General features: G+C 39.5%; 1 protein-coding gene across 6 annotated transcripts in view; it reads right to left on the bottom strand.

Moving 5' to 3' along the window:
• Positions 1-877: 877 nt before the first annotated feature.
• Positions 878-19,871, bottom strand: part of ARHGAP28 (Rho GTPase activating protein 28) — a 188,450-nt gene continuing 169,456 nt past the window's right edge. For 5 of the 6 annotated variants that reach the window (XM_005612712.4, XM_070220560.1, XM_070220561.1 and 2 more), the window contains 4 exons: positions 17,509-17,565; positions 15,295-15,419; positions 6,650-6,714; positions 878-4,535 (listed from right to left, as the gene is read on the bottom strand). In XM_005612712.4, the coding sequence (XP_005612769.3) occupies positions 4,441-4,535; positions 6,650-6,714; positions 15,295-15,419; positions 17,509-17,565 (342 nt within the window). In that variant the 3' untranslated portion in view covers positions 878-4,440. The remainder of the gene's footprint in view (positions 4,536-6,649; positions 6,715-15,294; positions 15,420-17,508; positions 17,566-19,871) is intronic. The other variant, XM_023647422.2, reaches the window with a different exon arrangement.

Here is a 19,871-nt window from a genome sequence, read left to right as displayed (position 1 = left end):
TGGAAGTTAAAAAATTTCTTTTCCAATTGTTTGCTGTTAATATAAAAAATACAAGTGATTTTTATATAATAATCTTGTATGCTGGGACCTTGCTAAATTATCTTATTAGTTCTAATAGTTGAAGATACGTTAGGCTTTTCTAAATAAATAATCGTAGCATTTGCAAATAGAGACCATTTTACTTCTCTTCTAACTTTTAGGCTTTTTATTTTTCTAGCCTTTTGTACAAGATATACTATATGTATCTATTATACATACATATTATGACATTAAAAAATCTTGCATTTTTTTAAAATCATGAATGGGAATTGAATTTTGTCGAATGTCTTTTCTGTATCTACTGAAAAGTTGTTTTTTTTAAGATTGGCCCTGAGCTAACATCTGTTGCCAATTTTTTTTCTTCTTCTTCTTCTCCCCAAAGCCCCCCAGGGCAGAGTTGTATATTCTAGTTGCAGGTCCTTCTGGTTGTGGCATGTGGGACGCCACCTCCACATGGCCTGATGAGTGGTGCCATGTCCAAGCCCAGGATCCGAACCAGCAAAACCCCAGGCCGCAGAAGCAGAGCGCGCAAACTTAACCACTCGGCCACGGGCCCGCCCCAGAAAGTTTTTTTTTAAGTACATATTAAAAACCTGTCCAGACAAAGCATCAACTCAAACAGATGTAGGAAATAGTTTGTGCTCATTCAATCTACCCCTTACCAACAACCATCCATCATTACCACAGTGCCATGTGGCTTTTGCACAGGCCACCACCTGGCTAGTAAGTGACCGAGACTGAGCTCAGACAGAAACCCGCTGACTTTAAAGCTCCTTTTCTTTCACCAGCACTGGGGTGCTCTCGGACTAGGTCAACACAACAATTCCTGTGACAATGCTTTTTAGTTTTTTTCTCTTTATTTTTGTGGGTAAAATGCAACATACATATTATACTTAACAATGAAAGCGGATGGGACAAAAGAATCAATATTAACTTTTGAGATGGGAGATAACATAAAAGATGACATTTCTCGTGACATTTATGATTTTTCAATCAAATCACTTAGTTTTAGAAAATAGTTGGAAAATGCCCAAAAGATAAGATGTTATTTTCAAATTCAGGGGTGTGTGTGTAAAACTGTTGGAAATGCTTGAAACATTTTAATTCATGTCATATTATTTTTTATTAAGTGACATATTTATGGAAAAGAGTTGAACATGCCTGTCAGAAACTAGGAACTATTCAATTCCATAATATGTATTCTTTTCAGGCATGTAATACATTTGTGAAGAACAGTTGAAATGCCCTTGATAGAAAGAAGGGACATTTTAATCTCATGTTACTTTCTAGTCAAGTGCAATACGGGGAAAGCAGGTGCAAAGCGCCTCAGAGAAGAGATGAACAGTAATTCCTCCTCTCGAAAACATGCATCTCCACGTGGTTAAACACACAAGACAACGACTGAGGGACACGAACTCTCTCAGGGCGCACCACAGCTAACAGATACCGAGCAGTTTGGCTTTAAAGCTTTAGCTAAAAATATTTTACATCCTTAAATGTATATTATTAAATGTACACTGAAGGCTAACTGAAGTGACTTAAATAATAAGACTCAGGGACAGGTTGTAACAACAATTGTTAAAGTCCTTAATTTTTTTCCCAAGACAGGCAAGTGAGGTAGTTTATACTGTATATACATTGCAAAGAAATTAATATTCCAGTTTCGAAGACCATTGACTCCAAAAATCACATCCCCAAGTGAGCTGCTTAACAAAGGGATTCTCTTTTGCAAAATGGAGAAAAAAATGAGCTTGTTCTAGGGTTTTTTTCCTGAATAAGTGTTCCTAAAATGTGAACTTTCTCAATCCGTTCCTGGGTGTTATTTTCCTAACTGCAGCAAGAGCACTTGGACGAGGTGAGGAGGGAGCTATCAAGAAGAGAATTCAGAAGCCCAGTATCTATCTGACTCTTTTTTTTTTTTGCAAACGTACTATTCATTTTCACTGATTACTGTAACTATTTTAAAACAACTCGTGATAAGGCAAAGATAGTTTTTTCAATACTTAGTTGACAGGTATTTGTGAATTTTAATTGTAGGAGTTTTTTTTTCTTTACCAATAAAATTATTAACAAGAATCTCTTTAACCACACAAAAATTAGTCTGTGTGTCTACTGAAAATTCTTCTCTAATCAATTGGTTAACTGTGACTAAGAATAAAAGTTATATCCAATATATTGGTAGTGACATGGCCTTCCACATTGTATAGTTATTGGACAGTTGTCACACATCCTTGAATACACTGAAGTGATTAAAGTTATTGACTCAGCTAAATTTTTGACATCTGAAACCACACAGAAGTGGATAAGAAATTCAGGAACTTATTATTTTTTACCTGTCATCTGTTAGGCATTTATTTAACACTAACGACAAGTGGAGTAAATCTTAAAACCTTTAGAACTTATGTATAGGTTCTATATGTAAGAAATGAAAATTCCCAAATAAAAAATCAAATGAATAGATGTGTCAATTTTCTGTATAAACACAATAGAATTTAACTATTCTAAATGATATGAAATACAGTGACAAAAATCAGCCATTGTTTTTATACATGCATAGACGTGTAAGGTAGCTAATTTGAAGAATTTCTTCCACGTGTGTAGGCATAAATCATTGCCATCATATGTCTTGGAACTTAGAAACTACATAACATAAAACGTTTACTCCTATTCTTTGAATTGCAAAAATGATAAAAGCAATTTTTCAGACTCCTGAAATTCATTATGTAAACTCATGTGCCATCAGTTAACCATACATTGAAAACTGATGAAATGTAGGAATAAATATATACCTATAGAGCACATATTTATCTTCTAATGGGTTTTCAGGCAAAGGAAATGAAAATTCTCAAATAAACAAATAAAATGAATGGATATTTGAGTTTTCTATAAAAATATAACAAAATCCTAATGGCCAGAAACACAATTATCTATATGTTGAATTTACGTAGTGTTTTTATAGGCATCAAGGCATACTGCAGAATGCAAAATATTTCTTCCACATATGGGCTTAAATTATTATCTCATTATGTTTTCTGCATTTGTGAGCAACTTCATCTATCGTGTGAATTGTCTGAACTGCAAAAGAGAGTCATTTGGGCGTTAAATCTCATTAAAACCGACATAAATTCATCAAAATCTCAATCTGTGGATTCTATCCAAAGCACACATGTGGGGTAAATGAGACCTCTGTCCTTATTTCTAGCTCACCCTAGAAGGACTAGGTCTGCAGTCTCAAGGTGGAAGGCAGAGCTGTCTGACCGCTCAGCGCATTTTAGATTTGCTTTCCGTTAGAATCGTGGAGAAGTGCGTGTCTGGCCAATTGCAAGTCTGGAAAACGGTCTGCAGGGTCTTGACAGAGAGAGAGCTTTCCGCTTAGCAAATATGCATCAGATTTTAAAGCCTGATGCTAATCCACAGTGGCTGGCCACATCTATGATTGATGAACAGAAACAAAATCTGCTTTTACGGCATGTAAAATCTGGATATAACAGTATTTTTCAGCACTCTTGGATAAAGAGCAATTGGATAAAGGCAGTCCTGTATTTTTATGTTGGGGCTGCAGAAGTAACTATCTACAGATGTGAAATATAAAAAGTGATATGTCTGGTCAGGGAAGGAAATCTGTGCCTGGCACATGGACAGCTATACAGTGAGCACCATAATCACGATGAGAAAATAGAGGCTCTGTGACTATTAACGACACAGAAGGTGAGGAAAGCATAAGAACACCCTTTGTCAAACTAACCTTTGCCATGGGGACCTGTAATCACAAGAGAATAAGCTTTAAAAAATATCAGTTTTCAATAGTCCATGATAGAGAAGTGTTCATTTGCACCAGAGTGCTGATACAGTATGACATACATAACAACACAGTGTTCTTTAAATGGAAGTTCCTCCTTCTCCAATTCAGGAGGAAATCAGAGCATAAATATTGTATGTGTAACTTTGGAAACTGACTCCCTTTGCAAAGTAGAGCTGAATTATTTTGCAGAGCAGAAATTATTGATATTTCTGGTATTCTTGCTCAAAAAGGTATCGATATATGTATATAAGTATAAAAAAAGAGTCTTCCATCTCTTGTGTTTGGTAGCATTTGCTACATAAAGAAGTATTTCTTATCCCCAGGTATGGGACAAGTTCATTTCTGCTGTGAAGTCAAAGTAGAAATGATTAAAGTTCACATCCTCTTGTCTTCACTCTCAGCAGGGAACCGTCAGGAGAAACCCTCAGCTCAAATGATCAACCAGCTCCTCTTCCATAATTCATATTGACAATGCTGGGAAACACCAACCAAGAGGGTTATAGGAACAGACATGTTAAAAGCAGTCTTGTTTTTTCCCCTACCAAATGTAGGATCTTCTTGACATATAATACATGATAGCTGCCATCTTGGGGGGTATTTCAAAAACTTGGTTGGGGTTTAATAACCCATTCTGCTTGAGGATTTACATGATATACATCCAACATATAAGCATCTGGATCCAAGCAATGCTGTCCTAAAGGAAAGAGAAAATCAGAGAATGTTTTCAAGAGTGCACACTTCAGTGTGGTGTGTGTGCATTTGTATGTGTGTGTGTAAGGTTCGAACAAGGCCAATATAGTTCTCTCAGTCAAAAGAAAGTAGACACATTTTAGTTTCTTAGCAAAGGCTGCCTTCCTTCCTTTCTGACTGTGAAGTACTTCAAACAAATCCCATGTAGAAAAAACAGACACGCCATCCACAGGCAGACTGCTCTCTCGACGTACCACGTCCATTAGGAGAACACGGCAGGAACTGATTTCAGGTGTAAACCGATCACTTGCATGACAACATGTGTCCTCTAATGGTTTTACAGATAGTAACTTGACCAGGACTACAAAGATTAAGCCAAGATCATTTTAGGAATGGTCATTTCATTTCTTGCCTATGGATGCAAATGCCCATAGGCAAGAGATCTGGAAAGGATAACAACCAAAAGATCATTCTGCGGGGCAAATACATTTAAAAATGTTTATGTACAGTATGTTTGAAATGTATACTAAAATCTCAGCAAAACTACCAGGATTTGATTGCTTACTTGACTCATTCACTTATCAAATATTTCTTGAGAGTTATTATGTGCCAGGCATTATTCTAGGGGCCAGGGCTATAGCAATGCATCAGACAGTCAAAAATACTTGCCCTCAGGGCGCTTACATTCTAAAAGCGGTAAAAGGCAACTAACAAATAAGCAAGTATAATATAAAGTAAGTCTAATGGTGATAAGAACATTAGAGAACAGCAAAGCAGAGAAGGCACAGAGAGAGAGTATGATCCAGGAAGGTCTCATTGAGAAGGTGATATAGCGGCAAACACCTGAAAGAGGCGAGGGAGTGAGAAATGAGCAATGCGAAGGAGAGCATTCTGGGCAGAAGTACGAGCACATGCAAAGGCCCCAAGGCAAAATGTGCCTGGGGACTGGATATGCAAAGTTGGTGTTCGAGGCGAAGTCTGGATATAAGTTCAAGAGACATCAACATACAGGTCTAGTTAAAGCAATGAGATGGGTTGAGCTCACCAAGGAAGTTACGTGTAGAGGGGAGCTCCAAGGACCGAGCCCTCCAGCTCTCCAGTGTTAAGAGGTTGAGAGGATAAGAGGTCACAGGCAAAAAGGACTCAGAAGGAACAGCCAGGGAAGTGGCAGGAAAGCCAGAAGCTCAGGGTGTCCTTGAAACCAGGTGAAGAAAGTGCTTTTTCAAAGAAGGGAAAGATCAACTCAGGCAGTTATCAAGACAGGATGAATATTGGATTTGACAACATAAGAGTTCTCTGGTGACCTCAACAAGGGAGCAATTTTGGTGAAGTGTTGGGGATAAAGCTTAACTGAAGTTGTTTCAAGAGAGAACAAGAGGAAGAAAGTGGAGTATACACAACTGACGCAAGGAGTTTTTACTGTAAAGCGGTACAGAGAAATGGAGGACACTTGAACGGGGTCAAGAGAGAGTTTTGTAAAGATGAGAGAAATTACCAAAATTTTTATCCATGTAGAAATGACATAGTTGGGAGGGAAAAGCTGACCATGAAGCAGAGAATGGAGAAATGACTGGATCAATGCCCTTACTGGGTGGTAGGGGACACAAAGTGAGCCGTGAGCAGAGGAGCTGGCCTTAAACAGGAGCATGGGTACTTCATCTGGACTGTGAGGAGGGCAAGCAGAAGATATGGACACAGACGCAAGCAGAGGGAATTTTCTTTTGATTCCTTTTTTCCCACCTCAGAGAAATACGGAGACTGAACTTGCGCTGAGAGTGAAAATAGGGACGTTAAACACAAAGGGTGTCACAGTTCCGAAAGTTCCACGAGGCTCTTTGCTTTGTTTTGCATCAATTCCAGAAAGAGATTTTCCAACTTTGAGTCACATTTAAAAGACCCAAAAGTGGAGTTCATGTCAACTAAAATATTCACATTTAAATTTTGAAAATATTTTAGGAAAGTCATACTGTTCTCACACGAAATTTAAAAAGTCAACAACTTACTGACTTTGAATTTATATCTAAGAAACTTGTAAAATATACTTTTACAATAATAGCGTTATACTTCTTTTAGAGTAATCAGAAAATTTAGGAGTAAAAATTGTTAAAGAATGCTTACCTATATTTCCTCCAATTTCATATAATCTTTGGTTCTGAATCTTAATGCATTCTGACGAACCATGACTGTGAAAAGGAGAATGCAATGTAATTTTAACCCTCTTTCACAATCTGAGGTAAATCTATAGATTAAATAACCATGGCAACAAAGAATTCATTTTGCCTTGTATGAAATACACCCCACAAATCATTGTTATGACCAAAGTTATGCTAAAAGTTTTTCCCTGTTTTACTCAGGCAAGCATCTCAGGCACAGAGCGGATGGGGCTATTCTGAACCAAGATGGATGCTGCCACACTCGACAGCAAGCCAGAGCTCATTCTAGCCACAACTGTTGGCTCCATTTTAGAGAGAAAACTGTCACTGACACATCAAGCCATCCAAGGAGCAGCTGGATGTTTAACATTGCTCTGTCATTGTCACATTATCAGTTCAAAAGAAGTCAGGTTTCATTTCTGTATTTGCCAAAAGTTAAACAGAATTCTCTCTTCAACCCATGTCACATTTCTAAGCTTGCCCAACGCTCTGCAAACTAACATTGGCTTCATTGCGTGTCTCTGCTCTATAATAAAAGCAAGTCAAAGAAAACAATTGCCCAATTTCATTTTTCAACCCCAGATCAGAATGCTGGGGTGGAAGAGTCTGGAAAGACCATTGTTGATCTCCATCCCACTCAGGAATGACTTTCAGCTTCGTTACTTCAAAAAGATTGCGCTCAGCTCTCTATTGTGAGGAAGAAGGATGCGTGCCCTCTTTTCTTTCTTTTTTGGTTAATTAAACTTTTTATTTGAGGTAAGTGTAGATTTGCATGTAGTTGTAAGAAACTATACAGGCAGATCCTGTGTACCCAGTGTCCCCCAATAGTAAAATCTTGCAAAACTCTAGTGCAATGTCAAAACCACAATGTTGGCATTGATTTGGCCAAGATACAGAACATTTCCATCAGCACAAGGTCCCTCTTGTTTTCCTGTTACAGCCTCATCTATGTCTCTACCCCTACCCCCATCCTCCATTCTACATTTTCATGAGTTTGTCATGTTAAAAATGCTACGTAAGTGGAAAAATATAGTATAGAACTTTTTTGATACTGGCTTTTTTTTAATTAGCATAAATCCATGGAGATTCACCCAAGTTGTTGCATTTTTACTGCTCATTACCATACCATCCATGGTATGGATGTACCACAGTTCGTTTAGTCATTTACCTGTTGAAGAACATCTGGGGTTTTTTCCAGATTTTGACTATTATAGATAAAGCTGCTATAAGCCTTTGTGTGCAGGTTTTTGTGGGAACATGATCTTCATTTCTTTTGATAAATGCCAAGGAGTGTGAAGTCTGGGTCACATGGTACCTGCATATTTAGTTTTATAACAAACTGTTGAACGGTTTTACAGAGTGACTGTACCATTTTACATTCATACCAGCAATGTATGTGTGGTACAGTTTCTCTGTCTGTTTGCTAGTATGTGGTATTGTCACTATTTTTCATATTAACCGTTCCCATAGGTGTTTAATGATATGTCACTGTGGTTTTGCATTTCCCTAATGGTTAAAGATATTGAACAGGTTTTCCTGTGCGTGTTTGTCATCTGCAGATCCTCTTCTAGAAATATCTGTTCATGTCTTTTGCCCATTTTCAAATTGGATTGTTTGTTCTTTTTATTGCTGAGTTTTGAGTGTTCTTTATATATTCTAGATACTAGTCCTTTGTTTGATATGTGGCTTGTAAATATTTTCTCTGAGTCTCCAACTTGTCTTTTCATCCTTTTCATACGGTCTTTCAATGTATACGTTTTCAATTTTGATGAAGTCAGATTTATCAGTTTTTCTCTCTTATGGATCATGATTTGATCTCAAGTCTAAGAACTCTTCATCGGCCCTACATCACAAAGGTTCCTCCTATGCTATTTTCTAAAAGTCTTAGTTTCACATTTACATTTAAGTCTGTGATCTATTTTGGGTTAATTTTTGTATAAGATGTGAGGTATCGATCTAGCTTCGTTTCTCATTCTTTGCTGATGAATGCCCAATTGCTACAGCACTATTTGTTGAAAAGGCTATCTTTCCTCATTGAACTGCTTTTGTACCTTTATCAAAAGTCAGTTCCTAGCACAGTCAAACTCACAGAGACAGAGGGCACAAGAGTGACCACTCTGGCTGGGGAGGGGGAGTATTGTGTAATGGTGATAAGGTTTCAGAATGGGGGCATAAAAACCTTCTGGAGATGCATGGTGGTGATGACTGCATAACAGTGTGAATGTACTTAATGCCACTGAACCATGCACTTAAAATAGTTAAAATGGTAAATTTTATGTTATGTATAGTTTACAATAAAAATTTTTTCAAACTCAGTTGGGCATATGCTGTGGTTCTGTTTCTGGATCCTCTATTCTGTTCCATTGACCTAAATGTCTATCCCTCCACCAATGCCACACTGTCTTCATTACTGTAGCTCTACAGTTGGCTTTAACATCTAGTAAAGTGATTCTCCTACTTTATTCTTTTTCTCAAGACTGTTTTAGCTATTCTAGGGCCCATGCCTTTCCATACAAATTTTTATTTTTTTAATTTTTTTGGTGAGGAAGATTGGCTCTGAGCTAACACCTGTGCCAATCTTCCTCTATTTTGTATGTGGGACACCACCACAGCATGGCTTGATGAGTGGTGCATAGGTCCACACCCGGGATCTGAACCTTCAAACCCCATGCTGCCAAAGCGGAGCACGCAAACCTAACCAGTACGCCACCAGGCTGGCCCCCATACAAATTTTTAAAATAAGCTTGTGCACATTTACAAAATATCTTGCTGGGATTTTGATATGAGTTGCATTAAACCTATAGATCAAAGCAATATACTAAAAACACTATAAATAAATCAAGATAGAATCCTAAAGGATAGAACATATCCTGGGCCACAAAACAAACCTCAAAAAATTTAAAATAATTGAAATCATACAGAGTATCTTTTCTGACCATAAAGGAATCAAACTAGATGTCAGTAACAGAAAGACAAACTGAAAATCTCCAAATACTTGAAAATTAAACCACACACTTCTAAATAATCCATGGTCAAAGAGGAAGTCCATAAAGAAAGTTTGGAAAATAAATAGAATGAAAATAAAACTAAAACATCAAATTTGGTGGGATGCAGCTAAAGCAGTGCTTAGGGAAAAATTTATAGCAGTAAACATTCACATTAGGAAAGAGGAAAATATCTTAAACCAATTATTTAAGTTGCTATCTCCAGAAATAGAAAAATAATAGTAAAATAAACACAAAGCAAGCAGAAAGAAGGAAAAGATCAAGACAAGAGTAGAAATTAACAAAATTGAAAACAGGAAGATGATAGAGAAGCTGGTTGTTTTTAAAAAACAATAAAATTGATAAACTTCTAGAAAGACTGACAAAGATGAGAAGAAAGAGGGTACAAATCATCAATACTAATAATGAAAGAGGATATCACTGTATATAATGTTTCCCTCAAAAGGATAATAAGGAGATACTATGAACAACTTTATGCTCAAAATCAAAATCTTAGAAGAAATGAACCAATTCCTCAAAACCACAAATTGCCAAAACACAACCAAGATGAAATAGTCATAGCCATTAAAGAAATTGAATCAGTGCTTTAAAAGTTTCCCCAGGGGCAGGCCTGGTGGCGCATCGGTTAAGTGTGCACGTTCCACTTCTCGGCAGCCTGGAGTTGCCCGGTTTGGATCCCGGGTGCAGACATGGCACCGTGTGGCACGCCATGCTGTGGTAGGCGTCCCACATATAAAGTAGAGGAAGATGGGCACAGATGTTAGCTCAGGGCTAGTCTTCCTCAAAAAAAAAAAGTTTCCCCCAGAAAAGGAGTCTCTAAGCCCAGATGGTTTCACTGGAGAATTCTAGGAAACTTTTAAAGAATTAACACAATCTTTTCCAGAAAATAGAACAGGGACACTGTCAACTCATTTTATGAAACCAGGATCGTCCTGATACCAAAACCAGACAAAGCCAATAGAAAAAACAAGAACCACAGACTAATATCTCTTATGAACTTAGACAAAAAAATCCTCAACAACATATTAGCAAATCTAATCCAATATATATTAAAAGAATTATACACTTTACCAAGTGGAATTTATTTCAGGTATGCATGGTTAGTTCACCATTCAAAAATCAATGTAATCCACCATATCAACACAAGAAAAATCATACGATCATGTCAAGTGCTCCAGAAAAAGCATCTGACAAAATCTAACACCCATTCACGATAAAAACTCTTAGCAAACCAGGAAAAGAGAACTTCCTCAACTTGATAAAGATCATCTATAAAAACCTACAGCTAACATCATATTTAATGATGAAAGACTGAATACTTTCCCTCCAAGATCAAAAGTAAGGATGTCCCATTCGACATAGTGCGGGAAGATCAAAGCACTGCGGTAAAGCAAGGAAAAGAAAGCAAAGGCATACAGATTGGAAAGAAAGAAAGAACATTGTCTCTATCTGCAGTCTCTATTTCTCACACTTGCTTGGTTTTTGATGACCTGGACAGTTTTGAGGACTGGACAGGTATTTTGCACAATGTTTCCCATTTGGGACTCATTTACGTTTTTCTAGTCTGGAGTTAACACGTTCTTGGATGAAAGCGACAGAGGTAAATTGCCATTTTCACCATATCTTATCAAGGGTACATACTATCAACGTGACATCACCTTAACCACCTGACTGAGGTCAAACTTCTTGATATTCTTTTTCCCTCTTTACATACTGTACGCTTTGGAAGGAAGTCACTATGCATAGACCACATTTAAGGAGTGGTGACCTTCCACCCTTTTTAAATATAATTGCCTTAAGCATGTCCTCTACATACGTTGAGCACCACACGAGATGGTGCTTCAACCATCAAATGTGATTTAAGAAATGCATGAGGAGCAGGCCAATCTATTATATTTACTCCTATTTGTACCTATTCTGATGTTTTCCTTTCCTTTCTGATGCTCCAAACCTTCTGTTCTCATTTCCTTTCTGTTTAGAGAACTTCCTTTAGCCATTCTTTATGGGCAGGTTTGCTAGCCAAAAAATCTCTTAGTATTCCTTCGTTCAAGAATGTCTTTATTTCCTCTCTCCTCTAGAAGGATATTTCTGCTAGATACAGGGTTTGTAGTTGACAGTTCTTTTCTTTCCGTACTTGAAAAATGTTACCCACTTCCATCTGGCCTCCCCTGGTTTCAGATGAGAAATCCACTGTAATTCGAATCAGTGTTCCCTATAAGAAATGCATTTCTTCTCTCTGGATGCTTCCAAGGTTTCTTGTCTTTAACTTTCACAAATTGAATTATGACGTTTCGGCATGGGTTTTTTTGGGTTGTCCTATTTGGGTTCATTTAGCTTCTTGAATATGTAGGTTTACGCCTTTTGCTAATTTGGGAAGTTTTCAGTCCTTATTTATTCAAATACTTTTTCAGTCCCACTGTTTTGTCTCCTTTTGGCACTCCAGCGATACAAATGTTAGCTCTCATTACCGTCCCATGAATCCCTGGGGATGTATTTATTTTTACTTTTTGGTCTATTTTCTATTTGTTGTTCAAAATAAATAATGCTATTGATATGTCCTCACATTTACTGATTATTATCTTCTGTCATCTCCACTCTACTAGTGAGCCCATCCAGGAAGTTTTTTTATTTCAGTTTTTTATCTTTTGTTCTATAATTTCTACTTGGTGCTTTTTTATAACTTCCATTTCTTTGCTGAGATTTTCTGTTTGTTTCAAGAGAACTCGTAATTGTTTTTCGAAGCATTTTTTATGATGGCTGCTCTAAAATCCTTGTCAGATAATTCTAACATCTGATTCAGTTAAGTGCTGGCATCTGTTGTCTTTTCTCATTTCGGTTGTGATCTTCCTGGTTTTAGGTATAATGAGTTTTGTATCATACAGTGGCCATTTTGATATTACATTATGAGACTCTGGATCTAATTTACCTTCAATTTTTGGCAGGCAATCCTCCTGTTGAGGTTTAGCACAAGGTCTGGCTGGGTGTGTATGTTCAGCTTTTTGCTGGGCCCCACTGACGCCTGCTCAGTGAAAGTGGGACACCAACCGGCACTGCCTCATTGCCTTCAATCAGGAGTGCAAGATCAGCTCCCTGCTGGGCTCTGCCGCCACCGGCAGTGGGGAAACGGAGGGCTGACACACACTGCTGTGTCGCTGCTCGGTGAGGGGGACGGTCAGCTCCCCTCGGGGCCTTTCGGACACTGAGGGTGAGGAGAGGCCTGGTGCTCAGTGGCCTGCCCGCCTCGTGAGGTCTCGCTGCTGCTGCGGGGAGGTGGGGGCTCAGCTCTGGCAGGACCCTGCTGACACACCCCGGGTGGGAACTGGACGCCTCGGCTTGTGGGGCGGGGTACTGCAGACGGCTGCCCGCTCGCCCCAGGCCGCGGGGCACTCTGTTTGTTCATGTTTGGTGGGAGTAGGCCAGATGTTATTGCCAAGATGGATTTCTGGCCACTCTCTCCTCAATCTTTGGCTATGGGAACAGCTTTTCCTGGAGCTTTTTCTGTCTGTGCCTGTGCCAGGGTGGAGGTTTCCGCAGCACCCTGCCTGGGGTGCACGCGAGGAGATAAGGAAGCCCAGGAACTCACCACCCGTGTCGTTGCACAAGGCCCCGTGTCCCCGGCAGCGAGCCCCCTTCCTTCCCTCTCACAGCCTTCCTATGCTTGCTGTTGTCTCGTGTCCAGGGCTTCTGAGTTGCGAGAGGAAGGATCTGGGAGGAATAGGACTCTTCTCCTCTTTTTTACTTAAACACAAGAGGTGCTGAGTAGTCAGTCAGAAAATAAACTTCTGGTGAATATGCAAAAATGGGCCTGAGTACAACTTTTCAACTAAAATAGGCCACAGTTCTAACCGTGGAGAGAATGGATAGGACAAGATCTTCAGAGAAGAAGCCGGTACAAAAGATTTGAGTCTATCCGCAGCCATCGAGTCCACCTTATTTTTATCAGAAACATTCTCTTTCCATGAAAGGTCTGCATGAGACTACAGAGGCAGCTTTGTACACATATAAGTAGGAATCTACTGGATGCTCAGATCCCTCCAGTGGGATTTCGAGTCTCTCCATTACTGCCGAGTGGTAACTCTTCACAGCTTCTTAGGTGTTGGGCCAGTAGCAGAGAGGAGTAAATGCTCAGGGCTCTCCCGTTGGCCTCTGACTACTTTTCTTCTCTTTCTTATGTTAGTGTATATGTTTACATATATATGTATATATCATACATAAAGTACACGTCAAAAATGTATGACTTGAAGAATTTTCACAAGTGAACACACCATGTAACCAGGCCCAGATCTAAAAAAGGAGCTTAGAAGCCACCGTCATGCCTTCTTAGACACCATCCCTTCCACTCTCACAGAACTCCACCATCCTGACTCCTAACACCATGGGTTACTTTTACTGGCTACTCCTGTTTTTCTTTTAACTGAATTTTTTCTTGAGATAATTGTACACTCACATGTATTTGTGAGACATGATACAGAGAGGCTCTCCGCCCAGATCTCCCAATGGAAACAGGGTGACATTTTGCAAATCTAGACTTTGATGTCACAATCCAAATACTAACATTGATACAATCCACGCATCTTACTCAGATATCCCATTTCACTTGCACTAATTTGTGTATGTTCAATACACAATAAATAAAGTTCAATAAAATTCAATAAAGTATTGAGTTCAATAAAGTTTCATAGAGGCTCATTTATTCACCACCACAGTCAAGATACTGACCAATACCACAAGGGTCCTTCATGTCACCCTCTTATAACAACACCCATCTCCTCCCCCATGATCACCCCTCCTCAACCTCTGGCAATCAGTAATCTATCCTCTGTTTCTAAAATTTTATCATTTCAAAAATGTTGTATAAATGGAATATTGCAGTGTGTAATCTTTTGCAATCGGTTTTTCTTCGCTCAACATAGCTACTCCTTTTTGATATGATTGAAACGTTTCTTTTAAAGGATATCCTCAGTTTACTAGAGACCATTAAACGGTGCCTGCTCGCTAATGAGTAGATGTAAACCAGTGCATCTCATCTTTTGAAAAGCTCAGGGTAAATGTTTATCCCTGAATAAGCATGCTAGACAAAAGGTACCATGATTAATCTCTTTAAGGTGACTTACGGCAGATATCAAAAAGCTTTTTTGTAAATATCATTCTGATCCTAAGGTTTGTTGCTGGTACATTTTAAGGAAAGCAACTGCTATGATGTTCACTTAATTACCTAAACTCTACCTGATATAGGCATGTTCAAGCCCAAGCAAGCCTGGAAGAATGATACTCCTGGAAATCTATCAAGATATCTACACAATTAACTTGCTATATATTTTCCTAACAAGAAGTAAAACTCATTGAGTAAATGAAGCCACCAAGACAGAAGATACCTATTAAAAATCCCAACTGTAGAAATTCCTTAAAAAAAACCCACTTCTGTTATTGACAATGCTTTTGTTTACTTAACTTCTTTCTCTACTTTTATTCTTCATTCACTGGGAAGGTCCCTAAGTAACAGGTTCTAATTTTTCAAAAAGGCCCAATCTGTAAATGCCTGGAAAGTTACTCATCAGATAAAGGTCCCCTTCCTCTACAGAGAACTGCATTCACTTGCACTCACCTGTTCTCACACTGGAATTTTGCGAGTATGTCTTTGGCTTTGGTTTGACTACTGAGTTGAATGGCCATTGACACCTTCGAGAGAAGTGGCGCGTGGACCCTTATGACTCCTTCCGGCACGTCAGACTGCCAACGAAGAAAATTCAGTACATTCTGTCAAACTAGGATGACTACCAGCTCAATGACTGCACTTAAGAGAGATGAAAATCAGTAGCACTCTGAATGAGAAAAACATGTAAACAGGACCAGTATTTAACCTGAATGAAACACTGCTTTCTTTTTTTTCAAGATTGGCACCTGGGCTAACATCTGTTGCCAATCTTTCTTCTTCTTCTTCTTCTTCTTCTTCTTCTTCTTCTTCTTCTTCTTCTTCTTCTTCTCCCCAAAGCCCCCCGGGACATAGCTGTATATTCTAGTTGTGAGTGCCTCTGGTTGTGCTATGTGGGACACCGCCTCAGCAAGGCCTGATGAGCAGTGCCATGTCCGCGCCCAGGATCTGAACCCATGAAACCCTGGGCCACCGAGGTGGAGCGCACGAACTTAACCACTCGGCCACGGGGCTGGCCCCATTGTGTTCTTTTTAACAGGAGATTCACGAATGACTAAACTTTAGCTGAGATTTCACTTTTGCTACACGCTTGGGTCTTACTTATAATGCCTTAAAATCATGAGAGGAGTAAAACTGGGTTATGACAAAAATCTAATGTTTCTATCAGGTCGTTTCCTTGACCAATGTCTTAAATAAGCCTACTTTAAGCAGAATTTGGTATTTCAACTTATTTCAGGAAGATCAACCTTCTGAAAACTGTAAGGATCAATTAGAAAACATGGCTTTTGAAAAATCCTTTTTCTTTCATCAGTGGACTTGAATGGCCAGCCCAAGTTGAATTCCAGATGGGCACCTGAAACCTGAGCCTCTGAGTGTCCTGGCAGCACTGTGAAGAGCAGCGGGTGCTGCTGGGGAAGGGTCCCTCTGCTCTGATGAGACACCACCAGTCGGGACTGAGCGCTTGCCTAAATGAAACCATCAAAGAATGGCACTGTCGAATTAACAGAAATTTCTGCTTTGTCAGGACTGAAGGGAAAATCCCTTTGTTTCAAAATTTTGAATGTTTTAAAAATTAAGTCTCTATCTAGAGGTAAACAGAAATAAATTTCCATTTAAGGATCTGGTTACTCCTCAGGCAATCATTTTAAATCTGTACATTCTTGAAGGATGGTGCTGTTAATGTAGAAGGTTTATGTGAATTGACTCGACATATCCCCTAGGAGAAATATATAATAGGTCGAATTGTGTTCCACTCCAAAATACGTTGAAGTTCTAAGCCTAGCACCTCAAAATATGACCTTATTTGAAAACAGGGTCCTTGCAGATGTAATTAGCTAAGAGAAGGTCATACTGGAGTAGGGTGGGCCCTTAATCCAATGTGACTGGTGTCCTTATACGAGGAGAAGAAACACAGACACACACACAGGGTGAATGCCACATAGACAAGGAGGCAGAGGGTGGACTCATGCATCTACAAGCCAGGGAATGCCACAGATCGCTGGCATCGCCAAACCTAGGAGTGAGGTCAGGAACAAATCCCTCCCTCACAGCCTTCAGAAGCAACCAACCAAACTAACACCTTGATTTCAGACTTTTAGCCTCCACAACTCTGAGAGAGTAAATTTCTATTGTTTTAAGCTACACAGTTTGTGGCACTTTGTTATACCAGGACTAGGAAACTAACAGCAAATATTGTTTTAAATGGTCAGCTCCTATAGCATGTTTCCACTATGACCAGCAAGAGCACGACAGGGGATGGCTGTGAGGGATTTGGAGTGGGGAGGGGGTAGAATGCCCCAGGTTCACTGCAGCCAAGATTATGCTCCTAAAACACTCTTGGGTCATCTCATGTCCCTCCACGTCCTCCCAGAAGCCTCTGTAAGATAAATTCCTCACTCCTGACTTCACTGAACCTGTGATCATGACCATCACATTTTCCTTATAGCTTCCTCTAGTATTCACGCCTGGGCACAGGATGCCTAACCACACATTTTGACTCATCAGCTAGTTGAGTCCCTAGATGAATCCTTCATATGCCACACTGAAAATGTCAAGTTTGAAGGATATAGCATGACCCAAATCATACCCAGATAGGGCAGATGTAGCCAGAGAACACTGTGTAGGGGTGAATAATTAGGGAGGAATGGAGATTAGTTGTTTTCTTACCATTCTTCTTGAAGAGGATGATTTTTGTAGTACCTTCGAAGTCTTGGGGCTTGTAACCTAAACAAAACACATTTAGTCTTTAGGATGGGAAAACAAGCATATGCTGCAGTTAAAAGTGTTAAAACTGGTACAGGCTTTATGGAAAACATTTTGGTGATATTTATCAAATTATAAAATTTACATGCACTTTGACCCAACAATTCCACACCTATAAATTTATCCTACAAATTACTTTATCTGTGAGAAACGGCATATATACAAGTTTATTCACTGATGAATAAATTTTAATAGCAAAATGTTGGACACAATCTAACTGTTCAGTAATATGGAAACGCTTAAATAAGTTATGGTGTGTCTATAGAATATCAGGCAAAAGAAGCAAAGAAGAAGGCTTTCTGGACCGCTGGGGAATAATCCCCGTGATTTCATAAGTCAACACAGCACTGCGCGGACCAGCTTCATGCACGTTATCATTCCTGTCGAAAAGGAGGAAGAACATACCTTCGTATTTGCTGGTATGTGCACAGTGCCTCTCTGGAAGTATACGCACCTGCACGTTCCTGCCAGCACACACCCTGTCATGGTGACATTATTTGCCTCCAGGAGGGGAAGTCAGAGGTGGCCAATTTTTATTCTATAGTTTTTCCCTTTTCAATGTTTTGAATTTTGTAACCTGTTAATGAACTGTCTATTCCAATCAAAATTAAATAAAAACACGGCAGAGTACAACAGGACTGAAGAAAGACTATGTCTTCATCTTTAAGAGCTTGCTTCCATGGTACTTATAACCTTTAAGTTCTACTTGGTTTGGTTTACAATTAAACCATGCAAATAACTGAAATTCCTATGGCATCATATAGTTTACACAGTGCTTTCCACTCACATTCTGTGAGTTGATGCTCATGACAACTGTGAAAAGGATATCATTACTTTTCCCTCCAATTTATAATATAAGGAAACTGAGGCTCAGAGAAAGACTTTAATTCACCCAGGCATATATAGTAGCAGTTGGCAAAGTGACTAGACCTCAACTCCAGCTCCACAGATAGCAAACTTACACCATTAACATTTTCCAGAATGAAAATGGCAGAATGAGGACTCCAGCAGTCTGTCCCTCCATCAAACCAACGAAAAAACTGGCAAAAACGGGCAGTATCAACTTTTTCAGAACCTGGACCCTAACTCAAAAGTTGCAACCACGGGAGTGCTTAAGAAAAGCTGTTGAATCTTGATAAGAACAGTGAACTTTGTGGCATTTTAACGTACAGTTTCCCATCTCAGTTTTCTTGCTCAGAGATGGGCTTGAAAATAACAGCCTGTATTCCTAGCATAGGTACTGGAGTGAGCAGAATAGACCACATTTCAAAGAATTCTATGTATCTGCTCTGACCTATCTGGTGGTTCCCTGGAAGCCTGGCTCAAAAGGCTCACCTTTATCTTGACTAACTTGGAACTTGACCAGTGCGAAAGTGGCATAACGTTGAAAACATTTACAGGCAAGTGTTTTAGCCACTGCTGCCTGGTGCAGTGGACAAGGGTTGGGGGAAATCACATATTAACTAAAAAGCTTGGGAGGTAAGCCTAGAGCTTGAGATGCTTTGGGTAATAAAGTCTTTGAAAAGCTCCAACGTATTCCAGAGAATCCAGAAGGCCATGTGCATGCCCAGGACCACGCACATATTCAGGAAAGACCTGAAAAGAACTTAAGCTCTCACCTCTGGCTGACCTTCAGGCTCTGTTCAAGCAGGAAGTGAAGGCTCAGATAGAGCTGTAAACTGCCTGGCTGAATGGTGAAGGTGTGTCCCAGCAAACACACGGAGCTCATCTGCAAAGACTGGGAGACTTTTTTTGGTTCCAGGTATTTAAGAAAAAATCTCTGAAAACATTAGCTAACCACTAAACTAATGGAACAGAGACTTCAGTAGCCACACAAAACAAAGAATGCAAACTTTACAAAATTAGTTCAGCAGATGGGGCCAGCCCTGTGGCCGAGTGGTTAAGTTCACACGCTCCACTTTGGTGGCCCAGGGTTTCACTGGTTCGGATCCTGGGCGCGGACATGGCACCGCTCATCAGGTCATGTTGAGGCGGTGTCCCATATAACACAACCAGAGGCACTCACAACTAGAACATACAACTATGTACTGGGGGCTTTGGGGAGAAGGAGAAGAAATAAAAGACTGGCCACAGATGTCAGTGCAGGTGCCAATCTTTAAAAAAAATTAGTTCAGCAGAAAAATCACTAAAAAAATGAACAACAGCTACATCAAGCAGCAACAACCATCCCTGGGGAAGGGGAAAATCTTATTTCCAAAGCTGTCACATTATAACATTCAAAATGGCTATCCTTCAAGAAACAATTA

Source organism: Equus caballus, chromosome 8 (genome assembly GCF_041296265.1).
Source record: "Equus caballus isolate H_3958 breed thoroughbred chromosome 8, TB-T2T, whole genome shotgun sequence".
Lineage (NCBI taxonomy): Eukaryota > Metazoa > Chordata > Mammalia > Perissodactyla > Equidae > Equus > Equus caballus.
Note: the sequence above shows the minus strand (reverse complement) of the source record. Positions and strands in the feature narration are given on the sequence as shown.